Source organism: Vicia villosa, linkage group LG6, assembly GCF_029867415.1.
Source record: "Vicia villosa cultivar HV-30 ecotype Madison, WI linkage group LG6, Vvil1.0, whole genome shotgun sequence".
Lineage (NCBI taxonomy): Eukaryota > Viridiplantae > Streptophyta > Magnoliopsida > Fabales > Fabaceae > Vicia > Vicia villosa.
Genome location: NC_081185.1, coordinates 145,548,883 through 145,561,412, shown reverse-complemented (window position 1 = coordinate 145,561,412; position 12,530 = coordinate 145,548,883). Strand labels below are relative to the sequence as shown.

General features: G+C 34.1%; 1 protein-coding gene across 1 annotated transcript; it reads left to right on the top strand.

The window, feature by feature from the left end:
- Positions 1 to 11,190: 11,190 nt before the first annotated feature.
- LOC131614909 (uncharacterized) lies at positions 11,191 to 12,231 on the top strand. The gene is made up of 2 exons (XM_058886443.1): positions 11,191 to 11,430; positions 11,557 to 12,231. The coding sequence occupies exons 1-2, from the start codon at positions 11,191 to 11,193 to the stop codon at positions 12,229 to 12,231; spliced, it is 915 nt and encodes a 304-aa protein (XP_058742426.1).
- Positions 12,232 to 12,530: the final 299 nt, after the last annotated feature.

The following is a 12,530-nucleotide window of genomic DNA, read 5'->3' as shown; positions in this document are numbered from 1 at the left end:
ATTCATGCAAGTATATATAGATGACATTGTGGTAAAATCTACCTCGGGTATGAGTCATCTCGATCATCTGAGCCAATCATTCGAAAGAATGAGGAAATATGGCTTGAAGATGAACCCCCTCAAATGTGCTTTCTTTGTGCAGGCAGGTGATTTCTTGGGTTTCGTAGTCCACAAAAAAGGGATAGAAATTAACCAGAACAAGACAAAAGCCATTATGGAAACCAAGTCTCCATCCACGAAGAAAGAACTACAATCATTATTGGGTAAGATAAATTTCTTAAGGAGATTTATCTCTAACTTGAGTGGACGCACGCAAGCTTTCTCACCTCTACTACGGCTTAAGCAAGGAAAATTTGAATGGCGTGCTGAACATCAAGAAGCTTTCGATCAGATAAAGCAATACTTGACTTGTCCACCAATTCTGTCTCCCCCAAATGGGAAGAAGCACATGCGCCTATACATTTCAGCGTCAGATAAAACAATAGGCAGCATGCTGGCACAAGAAGATGAGAATGGCATCGAAAGAGCCATTTATTACTTAAGTAGAGTACTCAATGATGCAGAGACTAGATATACTGATATAGAAAAGCTCTGCCTTTGCTTGTATTTCTCCTGTATCAAACTTAAGTATTATATAAAGCCAGTTGATGTTTACGTTTCATCTCATTGTGATGTTATTAAATATATGTTATCTAAGCCAATACTACATAGTCGAATTGGCAAGTGGGCTTTGGCCCTTACTGAATATTCATTAATATTTCAGCCTCTCAAGGCAATGAAAGATCAAATTGTGTCAGACTTCATTGTCGACCATGCGGTGGTTGAGAATCATCAGCATTATGTGGACTTAAAACCTTGGAAGTTATACTTCGATGGTTCAACACATAGAGAGGGTACTGGAGTTGGAATGTTGATAATTTCTCCTGATGGAATTCCAACAAAGCTCAAGTATAAAATCGAAGGTCCATTATGCTCCAACAATGAAGCTGAATACGAAGCATTAATTGCTGGACTTGAGGCTTTGTTAGAATTGGGGGCAATTTGTTAGCTGAAGATTTCGTCTTGTAATATTTGTCCTTCGAAGAAGTGGAAAATCGAAGGAAAGATGGTTACTGATGGCCATCCCTTAAAAATAAAAGATGGCTACTGATGGCCATGCTTCGAGAATAAAGATTTCTAAGTTCGTTATGAAGATAATGAATACTGAAAGCTAGTGAAAGTATGTGTCTTCGGGGACTTAGACAAAATTTATAAAATATATTCAAGTATTACTACTTAGCGTGTTTTCGTAGTGTTTTTAATACACTGCCACGCGTCGAAGACGGACTCAGGCGGGAAGATTTAAAATTCGAAGACGGTTTCGTAACTGTCCAAGTAATAGATGGCGTCGCTGGAAGTTCTTATGAGAGACGTGGCAGCAGATTAGTGTAGGACCGTTAAGGTCGAAACTAGTATAAATAGGAGTCTTAATGTTAGGATTCTGTGTGTTCATTTTGTACAAATCACTCACATATTTACTCAAGTATCAAGTGTTAAGAGAAAGAGTTCGCTGAGAAAATGTACGTATGACACCACCACTTTAATACATGTGTATTATCTTTCGTTTTCAAATATCTTTCAGAATTACTGCATTCCATTTACTTCTTGCCATTTACATTTCTGTATCTTTACTTTAATGTCATTTACTTTCGAATTACTTTCATGTCATTTATTTTCAAAGTCTTTAACGTTTCTGCATTCTAAGATTCTTTACGTTTTAACAGTCCTTTTAGTTTCATATGTTATGTTACTTATCTTTTCATTGAAATCATACTTACATATAACAAAGTGATTATCAAGATTACTTGTTCTTTAATCGAACAACGCTTATTGAAGAAGACGAATCATGAATATGGTTCAAATGAACATTGATAACAATCTTTTTGACTATGTGTCCTAGGATCAAATCTAGTCGATCCTGCGAGTAACCAAATCATATTTATTATAGTTTGGAAGACTAGCGGTTGTTTACCGGAAATCACCGTAAACAATACCATGATTTAGATGTGTAGTTGTTTTTGATTGGTGAGAAATTCAAAGGAATATCAGTGTATAACTAGGTTAAAATCGTCTCAGATTTCAAACTGGTTTGGATTTTGTTTTGATGATTGTTATTCACAATTTGTCATCCTTCTTTATGTGTTAGGTATTGTTCATGGCTTACGTAGGAGTAAACTATGTTAACGAGATCACTCCTTCAAAGTTGTCTATGATTTCTATAGAGTAAAATCTATCGTTTTTGTTTAATCGGTAGATTTTTACATTAGAGTTAATCATCAATATTTTCTACTGGATTGAATTTGATTTATCGCTGCAGGGTGAAACAATTGAAGGGAAAAATCGGTGGTGATGGCAGGTAGTACTTAAGATTCATCGCTCAGTCTTTCTAAGAAGGCTACAAAGAGAGTTTTGGGAAGAAATGTTATCGTTTATGAGCAATTATTCAATTATTTCAAGCTTGATTATGTTGTTGGACCACACTGCTAGGGAGAAAAAAGAACAGAAAAATATTATCTAATTTTGATATGTTTTGTTGAAATTGCAGAAAGTTTTGTTTTGATATCAGAGTAATTTTCAACCCATTATTTTTGTTTAGTTGTATTTGCACAAGTTTTATGGATGGCTCTAATTTTCAACCCATTATTTTTAAATATATTTTTATTTTGAGACTACTAAGTATAATAAATATATTGAAAAAAATAATTTTTTATTTTAGAATTAATTTTACATATCATTTTAAATTTGAAATCCTAATATTTATTACATTATCCAATGGACATTAATTAATGTGATTATTTAAAATATATGGAAATAAATATATATTATTTACTATAGGTTTTAAATTTATAATTTTTTCTAATTGTGTATATTCAGATCTAATTATTATATTAACATATCCAAAAAGAGATATGATTAATTTGATTCGATTTGACAGTAAATTTTAAATTAGATACATTGTAAATGTGTAAATGAATTCATAATAATTAAAAAATTAATTAATATAGATTTTTGTTTATTTATTAGTTATTATAAATAAATATATAAAAAGCAAAGTACTTAGAAAAATTATTTCGACATGTTTTGAGACCCTAAACTAATGACTCTAAAATAAGACCTAAATAATGGAATTAATTTAGTTAAATTTTGTGTTTATTAAAATATATGGAACATTTAAATAAAAAGAGTATTACCCAACAAAAATAAAATCTCAATCATGATTAATTTAGTTTACAATATCATTATTATTAATTTCACAACATAAATTGGTTATAAATGACACAATTATAAAAATTAGGCGACCAAAGATTAATAAAATAAAATCAATAGAAATTTTTTAATTTTTTAAAACTTATAAAATTATTAAAAAAATACAAACTCTTTTAAAAAAATGATAAATGGTAGTCATGAAAAAATAATGATAAATAATAATCCTTCAAAAAAATAATGATATGGGGTAAAAATTTATTGATACACTCTTTTTTATAAATGTGAATAAATTATAATTATTTTTTGACTTAGAAAAAAATTATATGTTATATTACTTAGATAAAAAATATTTGTGTGTATTACAATATTATCTTTAACTATGATAATTGACAGTCCCAAATGCTAAATAGATACTACTACTTAGGCATGCATACCGTATCAGCTTAAAAAAAAAAACTTTTTTAATTAACAAAGATATTATTTAACATCATATTTCTTAGACATTTATCATATAATTATAATAAAAGCATCAAAATAATAAAAAATATTAAATTTATTGATTTATTTAAATAGGTGTAATTAATTACGGGGTCTATTAATTATTTATTTGTAGTTAAATAGGTGATATTACAAATAGAAACACGCAAGTAATATCATTATTGCATACATCAATTATCTAGGCTCATTAATATAATTAACGCATACGCTGATTAACTAGGTAGATTAAGCAACTATCGATTAATGTATTTTTCTATAGAAAGAATATTAAATAATAATAATAATAAACAATAATATTAATAACTTTACTTCTTAATAATATAATACTTATAAACAAAAAAATAACTAAAATAAAAATAGCAAATGCTTAGAATTTAATAAAATAACAAATATGGCTTTTGATTTGGTCTTTGTTTTTTAAGCTAAATAAATAAGATCTTAATTAAAAATTAAAGTCATGGAGCGCGCTCTTTTATTTTTTTTTAGATTTATTTTTTTTCGTTTTTTGATTTTATTTTAATTTAATTTTTACTTAGTTGTAGACATTCATTAATTAATTAATAATTAGTCAAAATAATTCTTTTTTACTATAAATGATTTTGTTCTTTTTTTTATTAATTTTTTTTATTATTTTGAAATAAAATAAAAATTAATTTTTTTTGTATCGTTTGTTTTTTTGATTAAATAAAATCTAGTTAAAATTAACTCCTTTCGTAGGATATTTTTTATTTTATTTATTATTTATTTAATTTAATTTAATTAATAAATTTTAATTACTGATTAATAAATAAACCATCCGTGAGCGTCCCTTTCCCTTTTGTCTCTTGCCTTGCACGGGTTTACATACTAGTTATATTAATATATGTCACTAATGAAGTTTATACAATTAAAATAATATTTTCACAATTAAATATTTGAAAAATTATTTGTTATTGATGTCATTTCACAAATATAAGTTATCAATGTAAGTAGGAGAAATATATATCTACGGGAAAACATGTATTACTTATTCAATTCTAACATATTACTATTATTTATGGTCAAATTCTATTAGTATCAAATTCTATTGATTCAGATATTTTTGTAAATGATACCTAAACAAAAATAATATTTATATACGGGAACAAATTTATTATTGATTAAATATTTTTATATACGAAAAATGGTATTTCTGATACAAACATTTTTTATTCAAAAACCACGTACGGGAATAAAACTATTATTGATCTAAATATTTTTATGTAAGCGATACCTAAATATAAATTATATTTGTATATTGGAAAAATCTATTAATGAACTAAATATTTTTATATATGAAAAATGGTATATATGATCCTAAATGGTATAAATTTTCCTTCGAATTTTCCTGTGGATTTTGATCTTAGGGACTAAAACCAAAATAATTTTAACATTCAAGAACCATTTCCAAAAAAAAAAACATACAGGGACAAAAAGCAAAAAATACGCCAACTTACACGGACCAAAAGACTATTTAACCCTCAAAATATTTACTATTATATCAAGAATCAAAATAATTCTAAAGAAAGAAAAAATTTAAAAATATTAACTAATAATTTTTATTTTAGTTTTAATTAGAAAAATTGGTGTCACATATACTATCTCCGATCTTTTATGTAAAAGACAACTCATTTTTTTGATTTGTTGAATAATCAATATATTTTGTTGATTTATAGACTAAATACATTGATTATTACAAAAATTATTGAAATATACGAGTTTTGCAATAATTTATAAAGTCAAATTTATAGAACTATAATACACATACTACCATACCAATTAGATTATTATTTTTGTTTAATTTTCTTCTTCCACTTGTGATTTCTAAATCTAAGGTTATCATGATGACAGACTTAAATGTTGATAGGTCATTGTATTAGTAATTTTAACATTTTCTTTTTTTAACTAATAACTTAATATTCTAATTTTATGGATTAAAAGTCGTTTTAATAAAAATAGTATTAAATTAAAAACTCTGCATTGAATCATCATTAAGAAACTGTTTAATTGACCGTCAATATTTCAAATTTAATGATAATTATAAATTTAAAAAATCAAATAATTTACTCAATTGACTTTTTTAATGATTACTTTTTTTTTTATGTTTTAAGGATGTGTCACATTTTTCTACAACACTATTATTTTATAAATTTAAATATTAAATTTTTTAATATGATTATTGACCTTTACAATTGTTTAAAGATGAAAAAAATAATTATAGAGCACCATTGTTGTATAAATTCAAGAGTATTATATAAAATTGCATTTTAAGAAAAGGGTCTTGCAATATTTTTTATCATATATTTTACCCATGAAGTTAATATCTATTGTAATACCCCGACTCTCCAACACCGGTAATTATCATTAAATTGGTTAATTGATAATTAAAATGCACTTTGGTCTTAGTCCATATCATCTAAGCACAATTGTATTAGAAGTCTTAAGAGAAAGCAATGGAATTGGTTGGAATTGAACTAAGTGGCATTTATGTAAATACCACTTAGTTAAAGGGCACATTGGACCTTAAATGATATTTGCATGGACTTAAAGTATGGTTAGTAGAGATAACCATTCCAAATCAGAATTTTTGAAGAAGAGAGAGCATAGGAACATGGAAAGAAAGAAGTTCATCATCTTCATATCTCCATTTTCGTAACCCTTGATAAAACTCCACTAAATCAGGTATATCTCTCAACTCGTAACTCTGATCGTAACGATTCTGGTCCCATTGGAAAGCTAATGAATTTCTCTTCGATTTGCACCTATGGTTCGCATTTATAGCTTCTGTTTTGAAGGAGAAAAACGAGTTTGAAGTTGGGACATGCATGCTGATTGTGTGTTAAAGAGTGGATACGGGTTTGATGAAGATGAAGTGAAACTTTGACTATGGTGAGGGTTCAATGGCTGCATGATCATCCTCTCAACCTCCTTTTTAGCAAGGTGAGTCCTTAGTTAGAAACCTTGGGGTTTGCATGTTGGGAATACTTTGGGGTTTAGGGATTGTGAGATAATTGATAAACATATGATGCTTAATATGTTAACTTTTGTGTTAATCCTTGCATGTTGGTGGTTCTGATTATAATTATATGTTAGCAATTCGTTAGGACTATATGGAGGATGCAGGGGTTTCATTATAGAGCATTTGGGACTGTTATAGAACCCTTAAAATGCAGAAAAATGATTCTGGTACAGTGTAACCGGTTACGGGTTTTGTTGTAACCGGTTACGCTGTTGAAAAATTGGAAATCTGGGCATTTTCGTGCTCGTAACCGGTTACGGTTTTGGCGTAACCCGTTACGCTGGGTTAAAAGGGAAAAATCAGCAAACTTCGGAAATTCGTAACTTTCGGCTCGGGTATCGGAATTGCGCAAACTTTATATCGTTGGAAAGCTAGCGACGTGTACTTTCTAATAAAATAGGACCCCAAACCAGATTGTTTGATTTAATAATAGTGGAGCCCCACTTAGTGAATCAATGAATTAGTATGAGAACTTATGCCTTTACCATTTGACCAATAATTCTCATGTTATGTGTGACATTTATTATCTAATGCTTATTATGAATGTGATATCCATGTTTGAGATGATATGCAATTATGTGATGTGCATGAAATCCTGTTGACACCGTCGTTTTGGTTAAACGATCGGCATTGGTTGTATTGTATGGATTAACGCTTGTTATGCGTGTATGCTTGAATCGAAGTAGACCAGGTACTAGGTTACGATTCGGACCGTGGGTCCTTGAGTTGTCCGTGGGACTGCCCTAATCATGGATCCTAGAGGCACATACCTGAACTACCGTTGCAGTGTGCTTGTGAGGGTCTCGAGGCATTTTACTCACTTGCGGTATACACACTCGTGTGCTCGGTATGATGGCGTTATGCGGCTAAGTAGCCTACGCATAACAGGTAAACCATCTCTAATGATGCCATGTAGGCTACATCATTAGGTTCCTACCCGGATGGGCTCATGCGTCGAGACGGCGTGTTGCACTTGACGTTAACACCACGTGCGTATAAATGGTTAATGGGACGGTGTCGCCTCTTAGGCAAAGTCACCTCGCAGCCATATAGGCTTGTGCGAACCCGTTTAACCATTCTTGCAGGGTGCTTGTGCAAGTCTCTTGACAAATAGGCATGGGTGAACCCACCGAGGGTGTGTTAGTAACCTAGTCTAGTGGTATTAACGTACTTCAGGATTCCCCATACACGGGTATGGGTTTTGGCATACGTGTTTGTTATACTTTTGTATACTTGCGATATGATGACTCCTATGGTGGACGATTCATGTGTTTGCTCCGTACTTGTACCGGATGTGAGGATAAACCCCAGATCAATGGTGGATTCGGTTTTGTTGATGCATGTACCCTGTAGAACCGAGTGGACCCATAGGATAGGAGGACTCACTGAGATTTAGTAATCTCACCCCAATCAACTTATATTTTTTCAAGTGCAGTTTAGTAGCGTTTGGTCAGTAACAGGTTTGGACTGAAGACTTGGAAGTGGTGATGGCTCGAAGACCTCGTCAGATCTCATTTTCCGCTGTGCAAGATCCATTGAAGACTCATGTATTATGCTTCTTAGTAGAATTTCATGTTGTACTCAATATGGATCATCTTGTATTTAGGCTCCTGTATGTACTCAAATATCAATTTTTAACGTTTCATGCATAATATACTAGTCAGTTATGTATGGGGTGTTACAATAGCCCTCCTCATTATAGTATAAATCTGGCAAAACAACAAAATTCCAAACATTCATCATGAATTTTTTTACTGCGTTCATAGACAAGTCATCCCCAATAGCATACAACACCAAAGGGTTTTCCCAAAATTGGATCTCAGACTGCATATCTTGAGGCTCAATGATCACTTCCACTTCTCCATTGACCAGATCTGGAGGAGTGTACTCCAATCCTATTCCATTAGAAGGAAGTCGATTCCCTTTGATAACGTCAACCCATAGCTGTGGTTGTGCCTCAGATTTCTTTAGTTCACCCTGTGTTTTCTCTGTGATAATCTCCTCTTCTGTAATACCCGGTATTATAATTGTCCAATTACCAATTCTAAATTAAATTGAGATGAGTAATGGATAAATATGATACACATTCTTACTAATAGGTTTATCACTTAAAACCATGTCAATTAGTGAGAATGAGGGTATTATGGACATTTCCCACTTGAATAAGAATTAAAGCTTGAATTAAGGTTTGTTTGGCTTTTATGTGTCTAACCATTTGAAAGCAAAAACCAGAATTTTGTGAGGGAGAGAAAGAAGGAAGCGTGGAAAGAGAAGGAGAGGAAGAAGAGTCCCAAAACCTAGTCCAAGCCTCATCTTTGCATGCAACAGATTCTGTTCCAATTCTTGTTCCTATCATCATCTTGCTTCAGCATCTTCATCTTCATCCACTGATTCCTGCTCTGAGGTGAGTTCATAGTTAGTGAACTTGGGGTGTGCATGTGAGGGTTTCTAATTGGGGTTTTGGGAATGTGAGTAATATATGAATCAAATGCTAATCTTTGTTAGTCCTGATGAAATCCTTATCTACTGATGATTCTAATTGAGCTTGTTTACCATAAATTTGTTGGAACTGAGTTGGTAGTGCAAGGGATCCATTATAGAGCTTTGGGACTGTCATGGACTTTAGAAAACGCAGAAAAATGATTCTGGTTCAGTGTAACCGGTTACGGGTTTGAGTGTAACCGGTTACGCTGTTGAAAAACTGAGAATCTAGGCATTTTGCGTGACCGTAACCGGTTACGGTTCCTGGTGTAACCGGTTACACTGGGCGCAGAAGTAAAAATTCAGTAACTTGGGAAATTCATATCTCCCGCTTCGTACGTCCGATTGACGCGTACCATATACCGTTAGGAAGATAAATAAATGTACTATCTAGGAAAATTAGCCTCGGTGTTTGAATATTATTTATTCGGCATATCAGACGTACCCTTAGTAAAGAGCGACATGAATAATATTTGGATAATATGCTGTTATGATGAATTTTTCTCTTCAAATACTATGCTATATTATTGTATGCTATGCTGGCAGTATGAAAACTCCGTCGTTTTGGTTGAACGATCGGATTGCTTGTCTTGTTTGTGACCTTGACTTTGTGTCATATTTTTGTATGCTTGAATCGAAGTGGCCGACAGGCTAGATTGGGACGTTGCTCTGACCGTGTAGTCTATGAGCCCTCCCGGACCGTGTAGTCCAATGGAATAACCCGTTCATGTGTATTGTTCGATATGGTGTGCATCTGAGCTACCGTTGCAGTGTGCTCGTGAATTTCCGTACGGGGTTTTACTCACCTGGCATTAACACACGTGCGTGCTCGGTATGGTGGGGTTATGCGGCTATGTAGGCCAATGCATAATGTGATAACTCACCTCTAGTGAAGTCACGTAGACTAACACTAGGCTTTCGCCCGATGGGCTCAGGCGTCAAGGTGGCGGTTTGTACTCGGTGTGACTCACTAGCGTGAAGGAGGTTAACGGGATGATGACGCCAATTAGGCCAGGTCATCACACAGCCATTTAGGTTTGTGTGAACTCGTTTAACCATCCTGCAGTGTGCTTGTACAAGTCCCTTGACAAATAGGCAGGAGGTTACTCATCGAGGATGCATTTATTCCATAATCCTAGCCGGGGTTATTTACACTTCTGGATTCCCCGTATGTGGATGCGGGTTTGCATACTTGTTTGCTATACAATGTGTATTTGCTTTAGACAAGTCCAATGGTGGACGAGTCGCCTTGTTCACTCCGTACTTGTACCGGATGTGAGGTTGAACCCCGAATCCATGGTGGATTCGCTTATTTTTGCATGTTCCCTTTAGATCCGAGTGGACTAATAGGATAGGTGGACTCACTGAGATTTAGTAATCTCATCCCATTCCAATTATTTATTTTTCAGGTGGTTCGAGGCAAGATCGCGGTAAGGGAAAGATGGATTAGATCTCTTGGCGATGCTTGGATATTTCTTTTAGTTTTATCGTGCTTACTATCTATTGTATTTTGGATATGTACTGATATGATGTACTTGTATTTTGGCCATGATACATTCGGCTTATGTACTCATTCACTTCTACTTTCCGCTGCAAAACATTATGTATTTGTTGTCTTATGAGCCATTTATAATACTTTATGCATATTATTCTAGACAAATATGTGTGGGGTGTTACAGTTGGTATCAGAGCCTGGTCGATCCTCGACTTTGCTAAGACACATCATAATGCAGTACAATTCTGCCTCATATGTGTATAATCAGTATGATTCCTTATGTCTTATTTATGGTATTAAGCCTGATCAACTTGATTCCATGCATAGGACAGACAGGGAGATGGCTGAGCAACGCAGAGGTCCCGGAAGGCCCAGAACAAGGAATGTGGAGCCCGAGCAACCATCCGGAAGTGCAGGCGTGCCTTGGCAACAGATGATGCAGCAGATGATGCAGCAGAACCAGATGATGGCTCAAATGATGCAAGGCATGCAGGGACAACAACCTCCTACTCAAGCTCCCGTTCCTCAAGCTGCAGTTGGACCAGATTTCCGTGCCTTCTTCAGGATGGATCCTCCAGAGTTTGTTGGCGGACTTGATTCACTCTTGGCTCATGATTGGTTAGCTGGTATGGAGAGGGTGTTTCAAGATATTCAGTGTACTGAAGAAGAGAAGGTGATCTTTGCTACTCAGAAGATGAAGGGACCAGCTCTTAGGTGGTGGAACACTGCATCCACTTATTTCACCACACAAGAGATTCCTAAGGATTGGCAACACTTTAAAGTGGCATTCTTGGAGAAGTATTTTCCTAATAGTGTGAGAACTCAGAAGGAGCGAGAATTTCAGAACTTCAAGCAAGGTGACATGTCTGTTTCAGAATATGCAGAGAAGTTCGAGGACTTGGCAGACTACTCCAGACAGGCTATTTATGCTCCAGATGAACTATGGAAGATCGATCAGTTTATGATAGGTTTGAGGGCCGACATTGCCCATAGTGTTTCCCAAAGAGAGTTCACCATTTATGCTGAATGTCTAAGACAATGCTATGTTGCTGAAAACAGTTTGAAGAGGGTTCAGGAAGAGAGGAACCAGAACAGGGCTAATTTCAGAGAGAAAGGAAGGTCTACTCAACACTTGAGGCCCCGTAATCCTCCACCAAAGAAGAAGCAGGTTTATGGTGAACAGTCGACTCAACTGCCACAGTGTCGCAAGTGTGGAAGAAAACATGCGGGGGAGTGCAAGTATGTGTCTGTGACTTGCTATAGATGTGGTGAGCAAGGCCATATAGCTCCACAGTGTCCACAAAGGAGGATTCCTGAGAAGACTGCAGGTCGTGTTTACACTTTGGATTCGAGGAAGGCCAAGGGAAACAACAATCTCATTGCGGGTACGTGCTATGTTAACAATCAACATTTATGTGTTTTAGTTGATTATGGAGCCACTCATTCTTTTGTCTCTACCGAGTGTGTTTATTGACTTGGTTTGGAAGTTACTCCATTACCCACTCCCATGATTATTTCTTCGGCAACGGATGATACTGTGGAAGCTCGACTAATTTGTAAAGATTGTTCGGTGTCTTTTAATGGTCGTGACTTCCCGATTGATCTAATTTGCTTACCCCTCAAGAGGCTGGATGTTATTCTAGGGATGGATTGGTTGTCTCTTAACTCGGTGTACATTGGTTGCAAGGAGAAGGCCATATTCATTCCTGCTGAAGAGACTTCTTCCGATGATGCAATTACCAAGTTGATAGAAGGTACAATTAGCACGGTTAA